The sequence below is a fragment of the Pantherophis guttatus genome, chromosome 4 (genome assembly GCF_059756535.1).
Source record: "Pantherophis guttatus breed Tessera chromosome 4, ASM5975653v1, whole genome shotgun sequence".
Lineage (NCBI taxonomy): Eukaryota > Metazoa > Chordata > Lepidosauria > Squamata > Colubridae > Pantherophis > Pantherophis guttatus.
Window position 1 is genome coordinate 158,125,148 of NC_142066.1, and position 26,508 is coordinate 158,151,655.

The 26,508-nt window shown below is 44.7% G+C and overlaps 1 protein-coding gene across 1 annotated transcript in view; it reads left to right on the forward strand.

Moving 5' to 3' along the window:
- The window catches only part of PTPN23 (protein tyrosine phosphatase non-receptor type 23), a 46,700-nt gene extending 20,758 nt beyond the window's left edge, over positions 1-25,942 (forward strand). The window contains exons 14-25 of the mRNA XM_087894277.1: positions 11,210-11,275; positions 12,511-12,656; positions 13,209-13,532; positions 15,033-15,187; positions 15,350-15,501; positions 16,195-16,374; positions 17,183-19,307; positions 20,466-20,650; positions 21,692-21,796; positions 22,843-22,981; positions 23,063-23,179; positions 23,843-25,942. Coding sequence (XP_087750403.1) covers positions 11,210-11,275; positions 12,511-12,656; positions 13,209-13,532; positions 15,033-15,187; positions 15,350-15,501; positions 16,195-16,374; positions 17,183-19,307; positions 20,466-20,650; positions 21,692-21,796; positions 22,843-22,981; positions 23,063-23,179; positions 23,843-24,439 — 4,291 coding nt within the window. The 3' untranslated portion in view covers positions 24,440-25,942. The remainder of the gene's footprint in view (positions 1-11,209; positions 11,276-12,510; positions 12,657-13,208; positions 13,533-15,032; positions 15,188-15,349; positions 15,502-16,194; positions 16,375-17,182; positions 19,308-20,465; positions 20,651-21,691; positions 21,797-22,842; positions 22,982-23,062; positions 23,180-23,842) is intronic.
- Positions 25,943-26,508: the final 566 nt, after the last annotated feature.

Genomic DNA, 26,508 nt, shown 5'->3' on the forward strand with positions numbered 1-26,508 from the left:
TTTCCTCCTCCCCCTTACATATATCTCTTAATTCAAATCTTTTACATATATTAATATAACATTTCAAAGCAACCTTCAGCTATAAAACTATATAATAAATCCTAATTTGACATTTATTCAACTCATAGTCTGCCCATTTCCTCCACCCCCATACATATATCTCTTAACTCAAATCTTTTACATGTATTCATATCTAAACATAATATCCCTTTTCTTAAACTAAACAATCAATAAGCTAACCTGTCTCCACCCACTTTCCTACAGGACTACCATACATAATATTTTTAATATCTTTATTCTTCTGCCCACACCACTAAGAAGTATTCCCTTATATAAATAAAATCCTCAAATGACTTTAAGCTTGTAATCCATATGATATCTTCTGTAATGTCTTTCAGCTGGATTGTTAATTCCATCACCCATGTTAGGGTAACATCACATCCTAATTCCAACAGTATGTTCGGTATCTTCAATTACCATCTGCCCCCATCAATAGTAGATATCTTCATATATAAAAATACCACCCGAATGACTTCATATTTGTATTCCATATAGTGTCTATTGTAATGTCTTTCATCTAAATTATTAATTCCAATCACCGTAATATTTTTATTTTATTTATTTATTTTATTAAATTTCTATACCGCCCTTCTCCCGAAGGACTCAGGGCGGTGAACAGCCAGAAGATAAAACACAGGAAATACAAAATCTAAAATAAATTAAAACAGATTAAATAATTTAGGCTGAATTTTAAAATACCCCATAATTAAACAGATTAAAAATTTATGTTTAAAATTTAAATTTAAAAGAGGAGATGATTTAGGCCAGGCCAGCTTGATGAAATAAAAACGTTTTAAGCGCGCGACGGAAGGTGCGAAGATCTGGGATCCTCCGTATCTCCGGGGGGAGCTCGTTCCAGATCGTAGGTGCCCCCACAGAGAAGGCTCTCCCTTTGTTTGGCCGATGGCACCCGGAGGAGCCCCTCTCTATGGGAGCGTACTGGCCGGTGGGAGGCTATTGGTGGTAGCAGGCGGTCCCGTAGATAACCAGGTCCTAAGCCATGGAGCGCTTTAAAGGTAGTAACCAAAACCTTGAAGCGCACTCGGAAGACCACCGGAAGCCAGTGCAGCTCGCGCAGGAGAGGTGTTACATGGGAGCTCCATGTTGCTCCCATAACCACCCGCGCGGCCGCACTCTGCGACAGTTGGAGCCTCCGAGTGCACCTCAAGGGGAGCCCCATGTAGAGAGCGTTACAATAGTCCAGACGAGAGGTGACGAGGGCATGAGTGACTGTGTGTAGGGAGTCCCGATCTAGAAAGGGACGCAACTGGCGGATCAGGCGAACCTGATGAAAAATCCTCCCGGTCACGGCCGTCATACGCTCTTCTAAAGACAGCCGTGAATCCAGGAGGACGCCCAAGTTGCGAGCCCTTTCCGTGGGGGCCAATGATTCACCCCCAATAGTCAGTGATGGCGCCAACTGACTATATCGGGACGTCGGAAACCACAGCCACTCGGTCTTGGATGGGTTGAGCCTGAGCATGTTCCTCCCCATCCAGATCCGTACGGCCTCCAGGCACCGGGACGTCACTTCAAGATGAAGTGGGTATAGGGTAACAACCAGATCTTCTGCATGCCCCAGTCCCATAGCTCTCTTGCCTTGTAGCTCAGCATAAACGTAATACATTTATCAAAGAATCCAAAATAGAAAGTTCCTTTTTTTTTTATAAACAAACTTTATTCATATTTTAAAAAAAAAACATTTAAAACAATTATAAGAAAAACTGACAAGTTTCTCTTAATCAAACACACAAATTACATATACATATACAGTACATATATAGTGCTCAACTTCATCTATTAACTACTTTCTAATGTTATATATACATATATATATATACGCACAGTGACTTATTTCCTTCTATATCTCTCTGACAGTGCAGTTGTTTATTTACATTGATTTCTCCTAACTTTCATCTCTAACCATTCCCTCTCTCTGACTTATCCACTGGTACCAGCTATTCCATATTTTAAAGTATTTTGAGTCTTCCTTATCTTGTAATTCTAGGGTTAATTTATCCATCTCTGCACATACATAGGTTTTCTGTATTACTTCCTGATCAGTTGGCAAACGGTCTATTTTCCAGAGTTGTGCCAACGCTAATCTAGCCGCCGTTATAATGTGGAGTATTAAGTATTTTATGTCCTTTCTAATATTCTTATTAATCATACCGAGTAAAAAGACTTCGGGTGTTAATTCAATTTTGTGATTTGTTATTTCTAATATCCATGTTTTTATTTTGTTCCAGTATTTTTTAATTTCTGGGCAAAGCCACCAAGCATGGTAAAAAGTTCCCTGCGCTTTTTTACATTTCCAACAAGCCGGATTCACATTCGGATACATTTTTGCTAACCTTGCGGGTGGCAGATACCATCAGTACCACATTTTATAGTGATTTTCTTTGTAGGCTACCGATTTTGTCATGCTATAATTATCTTCCCATACTCTTTCCCAATCTTCCAATTGTATATTGTGCCCTATATTCCTCACCCAGGCTATCATCTGCCCTTTGACCAACTCTTCTGCCAAATCGTATTCGAGTAAATATTTATAAATTTTTGAAATTAATTTCCCTTCTTTAGATTCTAATAATTTATCCAATCGATTTTGTTTTAAATCTATTCCTTCTTCCTCTTGGTCTTTTCTGTATCTTACCTTTATTTGCGAGTAGGGCCACCAGTCTATTACTATTCCTTGTTCTTTGAGCTCTTCTCTAGTTTTCAGTTTCCCCTGAACATCTACTATTTCTCTATATCTTAAAACCTTTTGTTTTGATAATATGTTGGGGTGAGTTATTGCTTCTATGGTCGATAGCCAACCGGGAATTTTCATATAGTGATTGTGTTTAATTTGTAGCCATGTGTTAATTAAAGATTTCCTAATAGTATGGTTATTAAAATGTTTATATGTTTTATTTCCTGAGCTCCATATAAAGGTGTGCCATCCCTTCATTAAATCATGCCCTTCTAAATTTAGCAATCTTTGATTATCTAAGGTTATCCAATCTTTAATCCATAATAAGATGGCAGCCTTATAATATTTATCCCATGCCGGGAGTCCAAATCCACCTCTACTTTTGTCGTCTTGTAATATATTCAATTTTATTCTTGGTTTCTTCCCTTCCCACACAAATTTTTTAGTTATTTTGTCCAAATTATCAAAAAATTTCTTATCTAATTTTATTGGAATTGTTTGGAATAAATAAAGGAGTCTTGGAAGTATGTTTGATTTTATGGCTGCTATTTTCCCCAGTAAAGACAATTTTAATTTCCCCCATTTTTCTAAATCTTCCTTTATTTTCTGGACTAAAGGGTCATAATTGTCTTCTTTTATTGTTGCGGTTCTAGCCGTCAGATTTATCCCTAAGTATTTAACTTTTTTAACTATCTGCAGACCTGATTCTTTTACTAATTTCTCTACTTGTTTTGTTGTCATGTTTTTTGTTATCATTTTTGTCTTTTCTTTATTGATTTTTAAACCTGCTACCTTTCCGAATTTTTCAATCTCTTCTATTAATTTTGGGGTTGTTTCTATTGGGTTTTCTATAAAGAAGACAAGGTCATCTGCAAATGCTTGGACCTTGTAATCCTCTCTCTTGATCTTTAATCCTTGAATTTCTTTATTTGCTCTAATTCTGATTAACAAATTTTCCAAAGTTAAGATAAATAGTAGGGGGGAAAGCGGACATCCTTGCCTTACTCCTTTATTTATTCCAAAGAATTTTGTTGGGTCTCCATTCACCAAGACACATGCTTTTTGATTCTGATATATCGATGTTATCATTTTAGTAAATCTTTCTCCAAAATTCATACTTTTGATTTGTTGCTTCATAAATTGCCAGTTTACTTGGTCAAACGCTTTTTGTGCATCCAGAAAGATCAGCGCTACCTGTCTCTCTGGATGCACCTCATAATATTCTAAAACATCCATTGCCATTCTTAAATTATTTTTTATCTGCCTTGTGGGCAGAAAACTATTTTGATCCTGGTGTATTTTGTTTTGTAGTAATATTTTCATCCTATTGGCAATTATACTCATGAAAACTTTATAATTGGTATTCAACAAAGAAATCGGCCTATAATTTTTTATTAATGTGGTATCTGTCCCCTCTTTGGGTATTAAGGAAATATATGCTTCTTTCCATGTGTTAGGTAGCTTTGCCTCCATTAAAGCTTCATTATATATTTCTAATAGTATTTCGTTTAATGATTCTCCAAATGTCTTATAGAACTCTATTGGTAAACTGTCTGTCCCCGGAGTTTTATTATTTTTTTGCCTCTTCAACGCCTCTTTTAGCTCCCCCATCGTGATCTCCTTATCTAATAATTCTTTTTCTTCGTCTGTTAGTATTTGCAATCCCTCCCCTTTTAAGTAGTATTCAATTTCCTCCTCTGTTACTATATCCTTTTCATACAATTTTTGATAATATTGAACTATTATGTCCTTTTTTCCCTCTAGGGCCCATTGAATCTTACCCTCATCGTCTTGTAACTTCTGAATTATTCTTTTTTCTCTTTCCTTCCTCAGCCTATACGCCAGCCATCTCCCTGGTTTGTTTGCGTTTTCAAAATAATTTTGCCTTATATATTTCAATGTTGTTGCATATTTCCCTTGCTCTAATATGTTTAAGTTATGTTTTGCTGTTAGCCAATTTAACCTTATTTTTTCGTCCCCTGGGTTTCTTTGCAATTTACGTTCCCAATTTTGAATTTCTTTTAGTAATTTGTTATATTCTTTCTCTCTCTCTTTTCTCCGTTTTACATTATATGATATTGTGAGGCCCCTTACATATGCGTTGGTTGTATCCCATAAGTTTTGTAGGGAAGTGTGTTGCTTTGTATTTTCCTTATAGAACCATTCTAGCTCCTTTTCTATGTATTTCTTATATTCTTTTTCTTGCAATATCTGTGTATTCATAGTCCATCTATTCTTCTTTCTCTGCTGTCCTTGCCACTTCATCATTATCGGGTTGTGGTCCGCCCAATTATTTGGTAAAATATCTACTTCTTCTATCTCCATCATTAACATCTTGGTTACCCAGACCATATCCAACCTAGACCAAGACTTATGCGGATTCGAATAATATGTAAAATTTCTTGTTTCGGGGTTAAGACATCTCCAGCTATCTACCATATTTAACTCTTCCACCATATCCATAAAGGTTCTAGGTAATACATTTTTTTTGTTTTTATTTTGCTGACCACATTCATAATCTTTTCTTACATCTAAAATAGCATTGAAATCCCCAATCAGACACATATTTTCCTTTTTTTGATCTATAATTTTCTCATGCACTTTTTTGTAAAATTCTCATTGTTGACTATTTGGCGCATATATTACTACCAATAATATCTTTTTGAACTCAAGTTTTAGCTCTATCGTGACTATCCTACCCTCTGTATCCACATACCTTATATTACTGTCTATTCCTTCCTTGATATATACCACCACTCCTCTTTTTTTTTCTTCTGCCAATGAAGCATATTCTTTACCTAATTTTTTATATTGTATATATTTCATGTCCTGTTTTCTTATATGTACCTCCTGGAGGCACACAATATCTGATTTTTGTTTCAAATTTTTTTTGTTAATTTGGTGTCGTTTGGATGGTGAGTTGAGTCCATTAACATTTACAGATAAAATTTTTAAAGTCCGTTCCATTTCTTACTGACTTTCCTGTTGTTTCTTCTTTATTTCTTGCTGTTCCTTTTTTTTGCCTCTTGTTTGCACTCCTTCTTCTTCCTGGGTCTCTTCTTCGTCTACTTTCCCTCCTTGTTGCGGGGTTCTTTCCCGATCTCTCTTCTGTTTTCCTTTGATGTTCCGTCCTTCTTCTTCTTTATTACCATTTGTTACTTCAGCGCCCATCATTTGGTCGTATAGTTCCTTTGCTTTGCTGTGCGAATCCACCTTGATTTTCTTTCCCTGCCACGTTACTAACATTCCTTCCGGAGTTATCCATTTGAAAGGTATATAATCTTCTGTTTAGTAACGTGGCCAGAAACCAATAGTCTTTTCGCAAATCTCTTATTCTTTTGGGTATTTGCTTTAAGGTGATTATTTCTTTATTTCTGTAATACATTGGTTCGTCCTTTGTTATCTTATATACGATATCCCTCACCTTCCTTCTTACAAATCTTATATGTACCTCCCGAGGGAGTTTGTTTTGTCAGGCATAATTAGTGTGGACTTGGTAGACTTCATCTAATTCATTAAGTATTTCTTCTTTTTCTCTCTGGAGTGCCTCTGCTATCATCTCAGCCATTACCATCGTCAGATCTTCCTCCCAGTCTTCCGCTACGTTCTGGAAACGCAGATAAAATGCCGCCTTCTCCATTTCTAATTGGGCCACGATGTTCTCAAGTTCCTTATTTAATCCTGTCATTTTTGTATCCAATGCTTCTAATTTTTCTTCCGTCAATTCGTTTTTTTGTTCTATGTCTTTTATCCTTTGGTCATTTTTTTGAATGATTTCTTGTATTAAGTCCATTTTTCCATCAGTCTTTTGAATATCGTTCTTGACTTCTCTCTTTACCTCATCCATGTCTTTTCTAGATTGCTCATGATTTCTAGTCATACATTCTTGCATTTTGGCCATAGTTTCCTGAATTGTTATGAGCGTGTCCTGCATTGTTGGCATATTAAGTGTACTGGGTTGCTTGTCTGATGCGAACATTCCCTCCAAAGTTTTCTGTGTCACTGGGGAGGCCGCTGTTCCTGTTAAGAATGGCATTGGTTTCTTGGCTGTCTTCAACGTGGTTGTGGTAGTGCTGGTCATTTCTTTCAAGATCTTGTATTGTTCTCCCAATATTTTATCAACTTTCTCCCAAATCACCATCCAAATTTCTATAATTCCTTTCTTTTCTTTTCCTTTCTTTTTTTTTCCTCCTTATAAAAGATCAATCCAATAATCCTTCTTTAAATAAATTCTTTTAAATAATTAATTCTCTCTATATAAAATTCCGTTAAGAATGTGGTAAGAATATAAATATAGATCTAAGTATAAATATAGATATAAATATAACTACAAATATAAATATATATATAAATATATATCTTATATAATTAAAGACTATACAATTGATCAATTCTTAATATCTTAATATCTGGTAATTAATTATTCAGTAAAATCCACAAAAAGAAAATATTCTAATAATATATACTGGTTAATATATAATAATTAATAATAATATAGTATTCTGATAATAATACTTTTAAATCTCTATGTATTATAAATATTTTCTAAATTGGTTAAATACACACTATATTTCTTAATTGATTCCAATAAATAACAATATTAATTCATCTATACCTAAGTAAAAAAAAAAGATAAGTTGGAGCAGTGTTTTTTCAATGTTCTTATTGGCCTCAGTATATTTTCAATGAAGAGAAAGAAAAGAAAAACTAGTTCTTTTACTACTGTTGAAGTCTTTTCTAATTACAATATGGCGGTCTCTATTCTGCACAGTCACTCTCTGTGATCCTTACTTTGCCAAAACTTTCTCACTCCTTCCGTTTGAGCAGCTAGAAACGGGGGTATAAAAAAAGTCCATTCTTCCTTTAATCTCCACTGTTTAAGTCTATTTCTCCTCACCTTCGTCTTGCCTGTTTTAAAGTTTTTTAGACTTTCTTCGCTGCTCTGTATTTTGCCCCTTCCTTTTTGCTCGCCTTTTCAGTTGCCGCCCATTTGCGCTCTGAGATCTTCCTTCCTCACGCTACCCCTCCGGAAAGAAAAGAAACTTTCTCCTCGGTTTTGCGCCAAAGTTGGTAATCCAAATTAATTTCGCTTTCTGCTCGACCTCAGCAATTCTGCACTGTACTCCCTCCTTTGCTCCCGATGGTCTCAATCAGCTCGTTCGGGTCTCCGGGCCGACTGTGCTCACCGCGCCAGCCGACTTCTTCCCAAGCCTGGATTGAGGGATCTTCACAGTACGGCGGGAGATCGCACCTGTCCTCGCCTCCCCCAAAGCTTCCCCTCTCTATTCCTGGTCTCTTCGGGACCTGTCTCCGCCAAAAACAGGCACCAAAAGCTCAGAAAATCGGCAACAGAGAGAGAGCGCTTCTCTTCTGTGCCGCCACGACTCTACGTCACCGCCGGAAGTCCAAAATAGAAAGTTCCAATCCACTCAGTTTAAGGCCATTTTCCACATCCCCAAAGTACAGCACTACAGAGGTCTGTCACTCTCCTCAAGATAATATAAACCAATACTTTGCCTCAGCTATATTTTCATGTATTCAATCATCTCTTAGATAACTGGCATTACACTGTTGTTTAGTCTAAAAGTTTTTTATTTTTGTAGGACCTGCTTCTTCTTTTCTTGACTTTTTGTGGCTTAGATCTCCATCCTGGTTTGCTTTCTATAAGTTGTATATCAACTGTTTGGTTTCCATGCTGATCTATAACTTGATCTTGTTGATTTTGCTTTTGTGGCTTAAATCTCCATTCTGGTTTCCTTTCTATGAGTTGTATATCAACTGATTGATTTCCATGCTGGTCTGTAGCTTGATAAGTCATCACATCCGGAGCCGCCTCTCTTGTATTTATAAATAGTCCAGCTGAGACCTCTGAAGGAGAATCCAGAAGCGGCTCATCTACAAAGACCTCTGTGACTTGTTGTTTTTCCATTACTTCCACCTCCTTCTGCTTATCCTGAATTTCTATCTCTTGTTGATTTTGCTTTTCTTTATTCCACTCATGTATTATACATGGAGATGTTGAACCCATTTTGAGAACCTTATAGTAAAATTCTTCCGCTTTTTCAACAGTATTTAGTTGATATCTTTCTCCTTGATATCTCAATATTATACCAACTGGAGCATCCCACCTGAATGAGATGTTTTGTTTCTTTAGCTCAGTCACCAAAAATCCAAATTTCTTTCTGTCTTTTAACATCTTGGGCGGCAACTCTTTATATATCCAGATCTTTCTTCCATTCAGTTGTAGAGTAGAATTAAAGGATTTTTGCACAATATCATTTCTTATTCCTTTATCTGTAAAGTAAATCACCACATCTCTAGGCAATTGCCTTTGCTTTGCAATCCAAGAATTTACTCTATAGGCCTTGTCGATCTTACAAGATACCTCCTCTGGATGAATCTTTAAAATCCCAGCCAGAACTTCAGCAGATATTTTTCTTAAATCATCTCTATTATTTTCTGTAACCCTCTCATTCTAACCGCAAATTCCGTGAGCCTGTATTGCATCATTGTAAATTCTTTTTCAATCCCTTGTTTTATATTATCTGCATTGTAAGTCTTGTGATCAGCTTCCTTTTTAGACTTTACTTCTGAGCTATTATCTTGAATATTTATCAAATCATTTTCAATTCTTTGTATTTTATTGTCCAAATTATAAATCTTATCATCAACTTCCTCCATTTTAGACTCTAATAACTTGATATCTTTATCCATCTTTACAACTATTTCTGAAAAAGCATTGGCCACTGTTACAACCTTTCGTTGCAAATTATCATACTTTAGTTGTATTAATTCTTTAATTTCCTGCCTAAATTTTTCAAGATTCTGGTTCACAATCTCGTCATGTCTTGCCATTTCCTCCAGAACAAATTCTTTTAAATTAAAGCCATTCTTCTGAGTCTGCAAGTTCGAAACTTGTTCACATAGTTTGTAAATGGGGGACCCCCCCCCCCGTTGCTTGTTTGTCTGGCTTTGTTAGTTTTGACGCCATCCTGCCACATAGACAAACTCTTTTTAAAGAAAGAAGACTTCTCTCCAAACAAAGTCAATATCAAATCTCCAAGAGGAAAGAAACATAAAATAGAAATTTTTCTTCTCAATTCTAGCCAGCGCTATTTATTCTGCTACTTTGTAGCTTGTTAAACTATTCAGACGGAAGGACTTTCGCTTTCAGCTTTCTTCTTCTCAAGCCTCAGCGGTCGCCATTTTAAACTTTTTTTTTCCTTCACTTTTAAGATCGCTTATAAAAATACTTGCGATTTAGGGTCCCAAGTCCAGATCTCATCCTCTTTGATTAAACAATCTGCTAATTTTCATTGAAAGGCTTGGTCCCGTCACCTGGCTCTGCAAAAAGCAGAGTTCTCCCGAAGCCTGGAGCAGCGGCGAAGAAAATAGGGAGCCTCATCCTGCTTTGTCCCCAAGAGTAAAACAAAAACTCCGGGGACTTCGCAGAGGGCTCTACCTGCCCTCGCCTGCTCTATCTCACATTTCCTTATGGAAATGGAGTTTTTCGAGCCGCCTTTCAGCTGTGAAGGCGGCTCTTTACGAGCGACGGGGCTGGCGGTCCCAAGAGACCGTCTGACAGCGACGGAAGCCAAACCGGAAGCAATCCCACCACCTTTTTCGACTGATGACGTTCCCTAGTTCCCATCCAGCTCAGAAACCACCAAGGACCCGACAGCATTGAATGTGCCACCTGAGAGGTCTCTAGAAGTGCCCGCTGTTCAGCGGCCTTCACCAGCTTCCAGATGCTTCTCAAGAGGACAGATGGACCAGCTGGTGGTGAGGTCCACCCTTGAGAAGCCTTGTGGCTCAGCTCCGGGTTCTGATTTTGCCAATGGAAGGTCTCAAGGACGCCCGTTCTTGATGATGATGGAGAAACTAAATTGTCTTCTCCATCTGGAGAGATTGTCCACCCCAATCTCAGGTCTTTTCTTTCTTTCTTTCTTTCTTTCTTTCTTTCTTTCTTTCTTTCTTTCTTTCTTTCTTTCTTTCTTTCTTTCTTTCTTTCTCTTTCTTCCTTCCTTCCTTCTTTCCTTCCTTCCTTCCTTCTTTCCTTCCTTCCTTTCTTTCTTTCCTTCTTTCTTTCTTTCTCTTCTTCTTCCCCTTCCTCTTCCCCCTCCCCATTCTCATTCTTCTAATTTTAATTCTTCATTAATGTTTTACTTCATTAAATTCTGCTAATTCTTTCTAATTCTTCTTTTTCTTCCTCCTCCTCCATTAAATTCTTCTTCTTCTTCTTCATTCTAATTCTTCTTCATTGTATTATTCTAATTCTTTTTCTTCCTCCTCCATTAAATTCTTCTAATTCTTCTTTCCAATTCTAATTCTTTTTCATTAATTTTTTAAAATTCTTCATTATATTCTTCTATTTCTAATTATTTTTCTTCCTCCTCCTCTTCCTTCTCCTGTCTAATTCATCTTCTCTGTCTTCACTCGGTTTCTGGTCCTCAGCGAGGAGAAAGCCAAGCTGTTGAGGGACGTCATGGCCAAGATCGACGCCAAGAACGAGATTCTCGAGTATGTATGTTTCCATCCCGGGTTGGGGTGGGATGAGGGATCACAAAGCCCATGATGAAGAGGGGGAAAGGAAGAAGAGGGGTTCTTGTCTGGCGAGTCCTTTGTTTACTTAGTGACCATTAGAAATCCTGATGGCAATGAAAAAAGTTCCATTTTCCACACTTAGCGTCATCCGAATTCACACATTTGGCAACCGACTCATATTTATGACGGTTGCAGCGTCCCAGGCTCACACCATTCCCTTTTGGTGACTTTCTGACGAGGGAAGACTCTCATTCAACTAATGACCTCGATGCAGGTGGTCCTCAAATGTTATGACCTCCCTGGAGGCCAACATTTCTGGGGCTGAGTGAGACATTGGCAAAAGGGAGTTTTGCTCCATGTTACATCCTTTCTGGCTACCATTGTTAAGCGGATCACTGCAGTTGATACGTGAGTCGCCCAGTTGTTAAGTGAATCCGGCTTCCCCATGGACTTCCCCGTGTGACCTCAGGACACTGCGACCATCGTAAATACGAATCGGGTCTAAGCATCTAAATTTTGATGGTCCGATGGTCATAAGTGTGAAAACAGTCATACGTTGCTTTTTTTCCTGTGCTGTTGTCACGTTGAATGGTCACTAAATGAAAACTGTTGTAAGTCAGGGACCTCCCTCTGCTGATTTAACTGTGAGCAGTTCATTTAATAACCGTGGCAAGAAACATCGTAAAATGGGACAGAATTCACTTGAGAATTGTCTTGGAAATTTGGGGGCATGACGGCCAAGTTGAGTACTGTCTGTGTTGGGCAAATCCAACGAATTGGGTAAAGTCTGAAAACAGTTGAGCGACTTCCAACGGGAGGGTGCGCACAGAGAGTCCTCTTCTTACAGTGGTTCACTTAGTGACGGTTCGAAGTTACAATGGTCCGGGGGGGTGGGGAGGACTGTTTTTTGCCCTTATGTCCCCACCTTCCCGGGATTCAAACTCCTGATGCTTGGTGAACGGCGCCCAGTTACAAGCCAAGTCATTTTGGGAGGGGGGGGGGAGGAAGGGAGAGCCCAATTCGTTTAACAACCGTCATGACTGACATTTCACGAGCACAGGGGGTCGCTTAGCACAGAGGAAGAGAGAGAGAGGTTGTCGTCGGAAGGCGAAGTTACTTTTCACCAACGTCTCGCTTAGTGATGGAACGGCGGTCGTAAGTCGAGGAAGGGCCGCCCGAAACGTCCTAAACTGAGTTTTGTCCCATGGCAGGCAGTTCATGGACTCTCTGCAGCTGGACCCTGAGACGGTGGACAATTTGGACGTTTACGACCACATCCCGCCTGTCTTGATGGAGAAGTGTGCAGCGCTCAGCGTACGCCCAGAGACCGTGAAAAACCTCGTCCAATCCATGCAAGGTAAGGGGTCCCAAAGGACGATTCCCGCCATAGGGTGAGAAGGATGATTTCGGTTTGTCTTCCCACCTCCTCTTCCCCAAACGGGGGTGCTCAGTTGTTGGATTTGGGGTCTTCTCTGGCCTAGGGGGCTCTCCTAGGACCGACACAGGGCCGGTGCGGGCGAGGAAAACAAATAAGCTCCGAGAAAACTGAGGACTAGCAGATTGGACATTTGGCACCTTCCATTAATCCTTCCTTCCTTCCTTCCTTCCTTCCTTCCTTTCTTTCTTTCTTTCTTTCTTTCTTTCTTTCTTTCTTTCTTTCTTTCTTTCTTTCTTTCCCTTTTTCTTTTTCTTTTTCTTTTTCTTTTTCCATTTCCTTTCATTCTTGGCTTCTCCTCTCTTTCTCCTTTCTCTCATTCCTGCTTTCTCCTTTTCCTTTCATTCATTCTGTTCCTTTCCTTTTCTTCCTCCCTCCCTCCCCTCTCCTCCTCCCTTCCTTTTCTACCATCTCTCCTCTCCTGTCCTTTCTTCCTCTCTTCTTCCCTCTCTCCCCTCCCACTCCCTCCCGTAGTCCTCTCCGGTGTCTTCACCGATGTGGAAGCCTCCCTGAAGGACATCAAGGACCTGCTGGAGGAAGACGAGGCCGAGGAGCAGAAGCTTCGGGAGACTCTGGGCAAGGCCCCTCCACCACCCCTGGACTCCCCGGTCCCCTCCGTCAGCGGGGTGGCCGAAGTGGCCAAGGAGTGGGCCAAATACCTGGAGGTCCACCAGAAAGCCAGCTTCACCAACACCGAGCTCCACAAAGCCATGAACCTCCACATCACCAACCTCCGGCTCCTCAGCGGACCCTTGGAGGGGGTCAAGGCCGCCCTGCCTGCCCCCAGCCTCTCTGAGGGTAAGGCTCGCCTCTCCTTTCCCCATTGCGATTCTGCCTGTTTTTTCCCCCCCCTCTTGAGCGGTTCTGCCTCTGAGCTGGACCCCAAAGGGCACGGTGGGTAAAATTTGGTAAGGGTACCCTGGAGGGTTAAGGGTAAGGATTGAGGGTGAGGGTTAAGGATTAAGGATTAAGGATTAGGATTAGAATTAAGGGTGAGTGTTAGAGGTTAAGGGTAAAGTATTAAGGTTAGGATTAGGGGTTAGGGTGAGGGTTAAGGAGTAAGGATTGTTAGGATTAGGGTTAAGGATTAAGGGTTAGGATTAAGATTAGAGTTGATTACAATTAAAGATGTGGGTGAAGCATTAGGATTAAGGGTTGGGATTGGATTTAGGGTTAAGTATTAAGGGTTGGGATTAGGGTTAAGTGTGTGGGTTAGAGGTTAGGGTGAGGGATTAGAGTTAAGGATTAAGAGAGAATTAGAGTTGAGGGTTAGGATGAGGGATTAGGATTAAGGGTTAGGATTAGAGTTGAAGATTAGGGATGGGGATTAAGGTTCAGAGTTAGGATTGGATTCTGGAGTAGGGGTTAGCGTTAAGGATTAAGGTTTAGGATAGGGTTGATGGTGAGGATTAGGGTTAGGGATTAGGGTTAGGTTAAGGATTGTTAGGATTGGTATTAAGAGTAAGGGTTAGAGGTTAAGGATGAGGGATTATGGTTAAGGATTAAGGGTTAGGATTAGAGTTAGGGTTAAGGATTAAGGGATAGATAAGACCACACAACCTTCATCATAATTGAAAAATTATCTCTGCCGTTGTCCCTTGGGACCGTCGCTAAGTGAACAGTCGTATATCGAGGAGCAACTGTCCTCAGTTTCCCAAAAATGAAATTTTATTTTTTGGCTTCATTTTTGGAACGTGTGGAAGCCGACGGTGTCCCGTTTGGTCTTTCCAACTCGGGGGTTTTTCCCCCTGGTTCTTTTTTTTTTTTTTTGAGGAGAAAAATGGGTGGGGTGCAATTTTTGGAAGGAGATGTTGACACTGCTTTTACCCCACCCCCACCCCCACTACCCACATACATACACACACAACTGACTCACCTGCAGATGACAAGAAAGAGAGAGAGAGAGAGAGAGAGAGAAAGAAAGAAAAGAAAGAAAGAATAGAAATAAAAATATGGATGGATGGATGGATGAATGGAGATAGATAGATAGATAGATAGATAGATAGATAGATAGATAGATAGATAGATAGATAGATAGATAGATCGGCAGATAGATAAATAGACAGACAGACAGATAGATAGACAGACAAATAGATATAGACATAGATAGATAGAAATAGACATAGATAGACAGACAGAAATAGATACATAGATGATAGATAGATAGATGATAGACAGACAGACAGATAGATAGATGTAGAAATGGATGGATGATTGAGAGAGAGAGTTGACACCCTCTTTCCCCCCCACCCCCCCACCCCAAACACACACACACACAGGTGCTGGTCTCACCTGCAGATGACCAGCAAGCCATCCAGAATGTCAAGCGTTTACTGGCCAAGGTGCAAGAAATGAGAGACCAGCGGGTGTCCCTGGAGCACCAGCTTCGCGAGATGATCCAGAAGGACGACCTCACCACCTCTCTGGTGACCACCGATCAGTCTGAGATGAAGGTGAGAAGTTGGGATGTCACCGTGGCTTAGGACAGGAAGGTCCTCGTGCGGTGGAGGGTCAGAGAGAGGGATGAGGAAGGGTTCCTCAAATTGGTCACTTTTAAGATGGGTGGACTCCAACTCCCAGAATCCCCCAGTCAGCTTGCCTCCCTCTTGTTCCAGAAACTCTTTGCGGAGCAGCTGAAAAAGTACGACCAGATCAAAGTCTACTTGGAGCAGAACCTGGCTGCCCAGGAGAACATCCTCAAAGCTCTGACGGAGGCCAATGTTAAGTATGCCGCCGTCCGGAAGATCCTGGCGGAGGTGGAGCACAAGTGAGTTTGACTGTATCGGATAGGATGAGACATTGAGGGCAGTGAGCATGAGTAGTTAGGAAGAACCCCTCAACTGTTTTCTGGGAGCATGTCGACATGTCCACTTAAGATCTGTCCTGCATGAACGTCTCTGTGTGGGATTCTTGGTTCTCTCTGAGCTTGGTTGTTTTCTCATCACCCAACTAGGTAATATTATCAGGGCTAGAAGAGAGTGGGTGTGCAGAGAGGAGGAGGAGGACTGTGGCATCCTTGGTGCTTTCTGAGCTTTGTAGTTTTCTTGCAGATGTCTCACGACCCAAGTAGGGAACAAAATCAGTGTGAGAAGAGAGGGAGGTGGGTGGAGTGGAGGAGGAAGAAGAAAGGGACTGTAGGCTCCTAGGTGTGATCTGAGCTTGGTTTTCTTGAAGACATTTCATGACTCAACTAAGTTACATAATCAGTGTTAGAGGGCAGGGGGTGTACAGAGAGGAGAAGTGTGGGGTTTTCTTGCAGATATAATTTTCAACTTAAAACAGTTTACTTAGCAGCCTTCTGAAGTTAAAAGGGCATTGTGTTTTCATCTGCTGGAGGGAAAATCTTTTTGATCCTCTCGCTCCTCTTTTGCTCTCCTTGTCCCTTTTTTGTTCTCCTCGTCCCTCTTTTGGTCTGCTCGCCCCTCTTTTTTTCACTCCTCCGTTCCTTCATCCTGTGCAGGTGGAACACGACCCTCCAGACCTTGGTGGCTTCGTACGAAGCCTACGAAGACTTGATGAAGAAGTCACAAGAAGGGAAAGAATTTTACGCCGACTTGGAGGGCAAAGTGGCAAAACTCCTGGAAAAAGCGCAGACCGCCTGCAAAACAGCCGAAACCGCCCGCCGGCAGATCACAGAGAAGTAAGCAATTCCTTATGGAAGCGTGACGGGGATGGATTGCTTTTCAAACAGTGTTTCTGGCTGGGGGATTCTGGGTGTTGAAGTCCTCCCTTCTTGAAGCATGCTGACTGGAGGATTCTGGAAGGTGAATTCCACCCCTCTTAAAATATGCTGGCTAGGGAATTCTGGGAGTTGAAGTCCATGCATCTTAAAGCAGGCCAACTGTGGAATTCTGGGTGTGTAAGTTGTCCCCTCTTAAAGCATTCTGGCTGGGAGATTCTGGGGGTTGAAGTTCACCCCTCTTAAAGCATTCTGGTTCCGGAATTTGATGTGGGTTCTGTGATTTATTCAAATTTATTTATTTATTTATTTGTTCAACTTGTACGCCGCCTTTCTCTGGAAACTCAAATTCTCTCCTGCGTGAACTAACGTTGCTATATCCAGTGACCAAATGGGATCAGTCACCATGGACAAGTCGCCATGGGACAACTCAAGAAATACAAAAACTATATTAAATTCAACGGAGCTGTGGCCAATAATAGTAAAATGAATAAAGTCGGTCACGAAACACAAGTTACAATAGTTTCGACAAAAACTTGGTCACTGGTAATAAAAGTAACCAAATGAAACAATCGATACAATATTGAATCTTCCCGTGACGAGTTATCCTGCAGTGAGTTGGCTGCACCGAGTTGTCCTAGTCCCACCCAGACTGCCTGCACAGTCTGTCAAGCCGAGTGAGTGTGGTCGACTCCCACTCTCGCAGCAACCTTCCCTGCCAAACCTCCGTGCTCAGCCTCACTGTTTCTGTCTGTGCTTCTTCCAACAGGGAGATGAAGAAGAAGACTCCCTCCCGGCCCACCACCTCAAAACCTGTCCTCCAAAAGAAGGCTTCAGAGGCAGAGCTGGCCTGTGAGCCGCTGGGCCTGGCCTCCATTTTGCTGGCCGACCTGCCCGAGGAGCTGCGTAGCCTCCCTCCAGAAGTCCTGGCTGCTCACCTGGCACAGCTCCCCGCTGATGCTCTGGCCGCGCTACGTAGCGAGCCACCTTTGCCCGCCGCGGGGATCAGGGGTCCCGCGGGTGAGGCCTTTGGGGGAGTCCTCCCGCTCAGGCCACCCTTTGACCCTGGCCAGTTCCCGGTCACCGGACCCCCTCCTCGGCCGTACCAGCCGGCCAGGATGTCCGCCGTCTCTGGACAAGGTCCTTTCCCTGTGCTAGCTCCCCGCAGCTCTGCGGCGTCCCCTTTGCCTAATTCACAGGTCTACCCACCAGGGGTTGCCACTGGTCGAGGTCCGGCCCTCGCCCCACACCAGCCGGTGTATGGCGGTCCACCTCTGCCGCCCCCGAGGACATCTCCACAGCATGTACCAATGTCTCGTCCCGCCCCAGGGTCTGTTTATGGGGTCGGACCGCTGGCGCCATCTAGTGGAGTGATGCCAGGCCCACCTGCCCCTCTAGCCATGAGACCACCGGCCCCAGTGCCTGGCCACTTTGTGGCCCCTCATTTCCCAACACACACGCAGGGCGTACGGCCCGCCACCACCACAGTGGACAGCCTGCAAGCCCCCATCTCCAGTTGCACAGCTCCGCAGGGGATGTCCGGCTCCCTCCCTCAATGGGCAGGGCCTCCTTCTCAAGGGGGTTTTGTGGGCGGGCCCCCAGGGTCTTCCCCTTACCCTTTTGCCTATGTCCCAGCAAGTACGGCTCCCTTCCTGCCTCCTTTCTCAGGCGCTCAGCCCCAACCCAGCTTCCCGCCACAGGGATCAATCCATCCACCCTCTGATCGCCCGGCTTGCTTGCAAACGATGCCCACCATGCTACCCACGCAGCAGCAGCAGCAAATGCCCCACTTCCTGCCCCAGACCCAGCAGCCACAGCCGGCCTTCCCCCAGCCGTACCCGTCCCAGCCCCCAGCCCGACCGGCTGTCCCGAATCCGGTCCCCACGCATCCCGCTAGCCAAGGGCAGCTCCCACTCCAGCTGGGACCTCGACACCCACTGCCACCCCACTCAGGCAGCTTGGCCTTCTCTGCCCCAGCCCCAAGAGGCATGATGGGCCCCGTCCAGCAGGTCCCCCTTCACCCTCCTGGCACGACAGCCCCCCTCACTTTTGCTCCGACCTCAGCCCAGATCCCGGGAGTCCCTGTAGGGTTGGCCGGGCCTCAGCCACCGCCTCCGGTTAGCCAGCCTCCCCTCCGACACATTCCTCCTGCCCCGAGTCCTGTCGGAGGGGCTGTTCCCCCACCGGCTCCCTCTCCTCGCCCTTCCATGACCCTCCCACCCCCCTGCCTCTTGCCCTCCCAGATGCCCCCGTCCTCGCTGACTCCCGGACCCCCGTCCTTGCCCCAGGTGGCCTCCGAGGTCCCCTTCCAGCGCCAGAGCGCCTCCACTGACGACCTGCTTTCCTCCAGCCCCGAGAGCCAGCACGGGGGCCCCAAGGCACCCGTTGGGCAGCCCCTCCTTCAACCCACCAAGGCCGACGCCAAGGACGGCTTCAAGCCCAAAGCCGTCCAGCTGATCGAGAACGACCCGTACGAGAAACCGGAGCGTCTTTGGCGCCTCCTGTCCGAGCTAGAACGTTTCCAAGAAGGGGTGTCCCGGTTGGAGAAGACCCCTGCGCCGGGCACGGTCAGCGAGCTAGACAATATCTGGAAAGAGCTTCAGGACGCCCAGGAGAAGGATGCGCGACAGCTATCGATCGCCATCGCGCGCTGTTACACCATGAAGAACCGACACCAGGACATCATGCCCTACGACCGGAATCGAGTGATTCTTCAGTCGGGCAAGGATGATTACATTAACGCCAGCCGTATCGAGGATCTCTCCAGCTACTGCCCCACCATTATCGCCACGCAGGCTCCTCTCGTGGGCACCGCCTCGGACTTCTGGCTGATGATCTACGAGCAGAAAGTCTCGCTTGTGGTCATGCTGGTCTCGGAGCAGGAGATGGAGAAGGTGGGTTGGTTATTGGTGGCCGTGGCTTTGCTCGGAAGCCTCCTGGCTTCTTTGCGGTCTGCTGATCCGGACAAAGTTCTGGCAGCACAGGGGATGGGTCAATGATCCGGTGTGCCCTTGGACCTCTCTGAGCTTCCAAACAAGATGCCCGGGGTGGCGACTTGGCGAAATGCGTGGCATATAAATTTAATAAAGATCAAAACGTACCTAGATCGGTTGCAGTGGGGAGGCGCTATCGAGCAGGAGAGGGTGACTTTTAGAAGTGGGATGCTATCTTCTACTTTGGGGGTAGAGAAGGGTCAGGCTCTGCCTTTGCCAGGAACCAGGGTGGGTGGGGGACACTCTTTCCCTCCTCCCCTTGTCCCCCCCCCCCTTTCCCATCTCCTCTTTCCCTTCTCGTCCTCTTCATCCTCTCCGCAAACTCCACTCCCTCCTAGTCGTGTCGACGTTACCCAATTGGGTCATGGAACATCTGCAAGAAAGTAACTAAGTTCAGAGATCACCAAGGACCCACACAGTCATTCTCAGTTACTCAGTTGGGTCATGAAATGCCTGCAAGAAAACTACCAAACTTAGCACCAAGGACCATAAAATCCTCCTCTTTATCCCAGCACTGATAATGTTACCTAGATGGGTCATGAAACGTCTGCAAAAAAAAAAGCAGCCAAGCTGAAAGCACAAAGGCCCCATAGTTCTTCCCCCATCCCCCTCCTTCCTCCTCCTAGCACTGATACCTAGTTGGGTCATGAAATGTCTGCAAGAAAACTACCAGGAGAACACCAAGAACCCCACAGTCGTTTTCCTCCTCTGAGTTGGCAATAACTGAACAGGGCTTTCCCGTTCTGCTTGTTCAGATCAGGACTCTTAACTTCCATCCTCCTCTGCTCTCCTGCCTGGGGTTGACAGGATAAGAATCCACCCTCTTCCACACCTCTGCGGTCTGGTTTTCCAAGCAGGCCTCGGCCTCCAACCATCTCTCTCTCTCTCCATCTTCTCAGCTCCTCAGCCCCAGGCAGAAGAGCAATGGCTGAGGAGGATGGAGCTTGGGAGTCCTGATCTGAACAAGCAGAAACCTTACCAGCTTTGACGCCAGCTTTGGAGGGGAGTCTCGGTATCATCTCCCCCTTAAATTTTTTTCTCTCCATCTTGGCTCGGCAGCAAAAAGTGGTACGATATTTCCCGACGGAGCGAGGCCAGCCCATGGTCCACGGCCCCATCACCCTGGTCCTCACCAGCCTGAAGGCCACCCCGACCCACTTGGAGAGGATGATCACGCTGCAATTCCGCGATCAGAGTCTGAAACGGACTGTCATCCATCTTCAATTTTCCTCTTGGCCGGAGCTGTACGTAACCCGGGCCCTGTGGGAAGGGGAGGAGCCAGCCAGAGCCCCATAGGGCAGTGGGAAGGGGGGGGTTGGGCCAGCTTGGTTTGGGGGCAGCAGATGGGTGAGAAAGTCTCTGGGCTTCAGGAATTGGGTTCATCAAAACTGCTGGATTAACCATTGCTATGGACAGCATGTAGAATGAATGAATGAAAACACAAAATGAAAGAAACACATATTAATTCCATAAATCAGTGAACAAATGAATAAAAAATGAATATAAATGGAAGGAATGAAGAAACGAAAGAAAACCCTTACGTAAATTTAATAAATGAACAAATGAATGGAAAAGTGCCTATAAATGTTAACAAATGAATGGAAAAAAACACATGAATGAATGGAAGAGAAAAAATTCACATAAATTTAATAAACGAATGAATGAATAAAGGGGGCATATATAAATATAACAAATGAAAAAACAAATGAAAAATGAAAAAATGCATATAAATTTAATGTGTGAATGAATGAAAACCTGCTTATAAATTTAATGAAAATAAAAAGATGCATATAATGAGAGAATGAATGAAAAGATGCATCTAAATTTAATACATAAACATCTGAACGGATGAAAACAGCGAATAAAAATGAGTGAAATGAGGAATGAAAGAAAATACCAAATGTAAGAAAGAAATTCACGAAAAATTGAGATAAATTTGATTGAAAAGGAAACCTACAGTATAAACTTAATGATTGAATGAAAAAAAACCACGTATGAATGAGTGAATGGAAAAATGCAATAAATTTAATAAATAAATTAAATAAACTGAAGTGAACAAATGAAAAGTGTATAAATTGGGTGAATGAAAGAAAAATACATATATAAACTTAATAGATGATGGCATGAAAGAAAGAATAAATCACGTATGAATGAATGAATGAAACAATGAATATATAAATTGAATGAATAACTGAATATCTCGCCTATTAAGTTTATATGTGGTATTTTTCTTTCATTCACTCGATTTTTATGCATTTCATTCACTGTTTGAACTCTTCCTGCAGCGGCCTGCCGGACAGTAAAGGGAACCTGCTTCGGTTTATCCAGGATGTGCACAGCCATTACCTACATCAGCGACCCCTCCACACTCCCATTGTGGTCCACTGCAGGTAATATTGGGGAGCGGGCAGTGCAAAGGAATGCCCCAGAACTTTGGGGGTTCCAGGGAGGAGCCCGCTGCCAATCTTGCCCCTGTCACCCTGGTGCCAGCACTTACTCTAGTGCTGACATAAGAAGGAGAAGCGGAGGCGTCTGGAAAGGGACATTTGACTTTTCACTTACTTATTTTCCCTGGAGATAATATCCCCTAGGAGATGGGATGGGAGGGGGGAAATTCCTTTGAACTGGAGCAGTAGATTAGGGGTAGAGTGACTTGGAAGATGGCCAATGAGTGCAGGGGAGTGGGGAATGGAAAGGGAGGGTTTTGGGTCTGGAAGTCAGTGTTGGCTACGATGGAGTCGGACTTTGAATGTCATGCTTAATAAATGGGAGTTTTCTTCAAAGACTTTGTTTGAAATGCAATTTATTTGAGATGACATCGAAACCTGACACCTGGGTCTTTTGGGAGGGTATATGACAATTTGCCACAGCCAACTCACCATAGTTGATTCGCCCCGGCCAGTTCGCCACCAGCCAACTACGCTGGACAAGAGTTGCACTAATATGAAAGAAATGATGGAATAGAATCGTTATTAAGAAAGGAGGGACAGAGTGAAATAAGAATGACCAAAATGAAACTTAATTACTTTTTAAATTTTTAAATAATTAAAATAATTAAATTGGATTGCTAAATTGTCCTGCGGCAAATTATCAGGTGATGAGTTGTTGCGCAGCTAGTTGACTGTGGTGAGTTGTCCCGTGGCGACTTGACTTTGGCATCCCGCAACAAGTTAATCGTGACGAGTTATCCCACGGCAAGTTGTCCCACAGCGAGTTGCCTGTGGTGAGTTTTCAGGCGGCAAGTTGGCAGTGGCGCATTATCAGATGGCGATTTGACTTTGGCGTCCCATAACAAGTTGGCTGTGGCGAGTTGTCACGCAGCGACTGTGTTGAGTCGTCCCATTCCGCTTTTGAGATGGGTTCCACAGATTGTCCAGGACTGTTGGAAAATAGATGCACGAGATCTTTCTGAACTAATATATCTTCTTCCTGGCAGCTCTGGCGTGGGACGCACGGGCGCCTTCTGCCTCCTCTACGCCGCCATGCAGGAGGTGGAAGCCGGCAACAGCATCCCGGATTTGGTTCAGCTGGTGAAGCACATCCGCCGGCAGAGGAAGCACATGCTGCAGGAGAAGGTACGGAGGTGGGCAGACCGGGCTCCGGAATAGTGGAGGTGGCCACACACAGGGGATCTTGACGGACAGCTTCTCTTGCAGGTCCACCTCAGGTTTTGCTACGAGGCGGTCCTGAAACACGCCGTGCAGGTGTTGCAGAGACATGGCGTGATGGCCGCGGCCTCTGCCAGCAAGCCAGCCAGCAGTAGCTCCCAAAAGGTGAGAAAGGAGGGGTTGCCTAATGGTTGGTTGGAGAAAGGGGAGGATTTGGGGGTGGGGGAGGCAGCCCCTTGAACCCCTGTGGATGCTTCAGAGGGGGGAGGCTGAAGGACCCAGGAGAAAAAGCTCCTATTTAAGCCACGTGTGTCCTGAATAAGACGTGAATTCCTAGGTGGGGCGTTCTGGGAGTTGAAGTCCACAAGTCTTAAAAACTTTGGACACCCCCAGCCACCCCCAGTATAGGCGATGACCTTTGAACTACAGGCAATCCTCACTGTATGGCCGCAATTGTGCCCCCCAATTTATGTTGCTAAGCAAGACTTTGTTAGGGAAGTTTTGTTCCATTTTACACCTTTTTTTACCACTTAGGTTAAGCGAATCGCGGAAGTCCTTAAGTTGGTAACCTGGTTGTTAAGTGAATCTGGCTTCTCCATTGACTTTGATGGTTAGAAAGGGGGAAATCATGTGACCCCCGGAGACGCTGCAACCGTCATAAATGATAGTCAGTTGTCAAGCATCCAAATGTCAGGATGCTACAACGGTCATCAGTGTGAAAACTGGTCATAAGTCCCTGTTTTCACTGTTGATGTAACGGTCACTAAGTGAACTGGTGTAAAGTCAAGGACTATGTACTCTGTTCAGCCTCCCACTCTCTCCTTCCAGGTGTATCTCCAGCAGGACCCCCAAGATCTGGTCTTGGGGGGTGACGTCCCCATCAGTTCCATCCAAGCCACCATCGCCAAACTCAGTATCCGGCCTCTCCCAGGCAGTGCTGAGCCTCCCCCCAATGGCCGAGGGTTGGAGGTGGCACCCTCTGTGCCCTCCTTTGATGCTGCACTCCCGCCGGCATCGTCTTCCGCTGCTCCGCGAATCTTTCCCGAGCCGGGCTGCATGGAGAGCACTCTGGGGTTTTCTCCACCGGTCACACCTGCTCCGGCATTGCCCGAGACGGCCGCTTTGACCGTTGAGACAAGCAGCTCCATGGAAGAGGAGAGAAGTGAGGAGAAGGTGGAGAGCCTTCCGAGGGTAGAGCCATTGGCGCCTACGCGGGCCCTGCCTACCTCCTCCTCCTCCTCCTTGGACCTCCTGGCTTCGCTCACCCCAGAGGCCTTCACCCTGGACAGCTCACTTAAGGGCCGGCACAAAGTGAGCAAGCAGAGTTTCCTCCAGCCGCAGAACGGGGAGGGTCTGCGAGGAGCCCTTCCCAGTGATGACCCTCTCAGCAAGCTGGACCCCCTCTGGACCCTCAACAAAACCTGAGTGGATACAACAATGGCCCCCTCTCCATCCTCCTGGACCTACCTTCCTCGTTTCTGGTGGAGTTCTGGGCAAGACGGCGGTGTATCGGTCAGAGACCGGCCACCCCAGGTACGCCATGCTGCCTCTGGAAAACTCTTGCCGTGCTTACGGGTCGTTTGAGACCCGGCAAACGCGGCAATGCCGGACACTCTGAATGGTTACCAGTTGCCTTTTCATCCCGCCTCCTCTCAGCCCCAGTCAAGGCCACTGACCGGGACCACGTGTCTGTTACGGTTCGCCTCGATGGCAGGGCAGTTGAGCCGGGAGCAAAGCTGCAACGCCAGCTGGCTTCCTTATATACCTGCTCAAAGCTTTGGGGGCTGATGGGGGTGGGGGCACAGACGGTTCAGCGGTTCAACACTCCCGCACACCCTACGGCCATACTCTCATTTTAGTCTCCCATTCTACAGCGAGTAAACTTGGGACGAGCCACTAAAGGCTGGGGTCTCCTACACCACCCGTTTCTCATTCCCCCCCCCTCCCCATATCAGTTGGTAGGACTTGAGATGATCCAGTTGATCCTGCCAAATTGGGGGAGTGGGGAGCTGGGGTCCCCAGATAAGTAGGGAAGCCTTGGTTGGTTTCCTTAAATGGCCAGATTCGTTTTCCCAAAGGTTCTGTTTTTCTATTGTGTCCCCACCCCCCTCTTGAAATGCCCAGGCCCCTGACTCAGAGGCACGGGGGTCTCCTGCTGTTTGGGCCACCCTCCGTCCAGTGATGCTGAATATTGAGCCGCATGGGCTACGGAACCTGTTTTAACGGCTGTCGAAAAATAGGTGCGGATGCCCTTAGCGGACGGTGTGGCCCCCAAAGCAGGCATCCCACACTCCAAGGAACGGGGAGCAGTGGGACAGCTGAAATGAGCCCCCCCCTTCGCCCCCGGACAGAAAAGCACGGGGAGACTGGCTGCTTTCTCCCCCAAAGAACGTTGATAAGTTGCAGGTTCCACCAATCATTGCTTTGCCTTGACCAGTCTTGGAAAATGTTTTAATTTTTTCTTTTCTTCTTTCTTCTGTACAAATGTTAATATTGGCTTCTGGTTTCCAAACTTCCAGTGTAACTTAGGAACCAAACTTTTTCAGTTCTTTGCTACGAAAGCAAATAAAGGGGGCATTGGAGATGGTATCGCTGTCAGATTGTTTTTTCTTCTTCCTTAATTTAACATTGAGCCTTGGTGGCCCAGCAGACTAAAGCGCTGTTAAGTAGCACCAGCTGCCTGCAATTACTGCGAGTTCAATTCTCACCAGGCTCAAGGTTGACTCAGCCTTCCATCCTTCCGAGGTAGGTAAAATGAGGACCCGGTTTGTGGGGGCAATAAGCTGACTTTGTATATAAAAAAGAACACCGCTAAGCAGGTATATACAAAAGTATGAAGGCTATTGCTTAACGCATTGTAAGCTGCCCTGAGTCTCTGGAGAAGGGCGGCATATAAATTGAACCAATAAATAAATAAATAAACAAACATTTAATTTATTAAATTTATTGACCTATCTTACCCACAAGGTAACTCTGCATGGCTTAAAGTTAAAAACTACTACTATCTATGTCTGTCTGTCTGTCTAGCTCTATCCATCCATCCCTATCTTCTATATCATGATCTCCCTACATCTATTTTCTTCCTCTCTCTTCTCCATCTCCCTGTATCCATCCATATCTGTTGGTAGGTCTGTCTCCATCATCTATCATCTTCCTCTTTTCTCTGCCTGTATCCATCCATCCATCCATCCATCTATATATCATCTATTTACATATTTACCAATCTCAGCTATCACCTACCTACCTATCTACCTACCTACCTATATCACAAGGGTGTCAAACTCAAGGCCCAGGGGCCAGATCCGTCCCACGGAGTGCTTAGATCTGGTCCAGGGGCCCACCCTGGAAACAGTGAAGGACAGGCGCAGGGTGCCTCTGCCAACAAAAAGAGAGCTCGGGGAGGCCACCTGTGCGCCCCCCCCCTCCCAAGTTCAGTTTTTGCTGGCAGAGGGCCGCAGGAGGCCGTCGCAGCCAAAAACTGAGCCCAGGAGTGC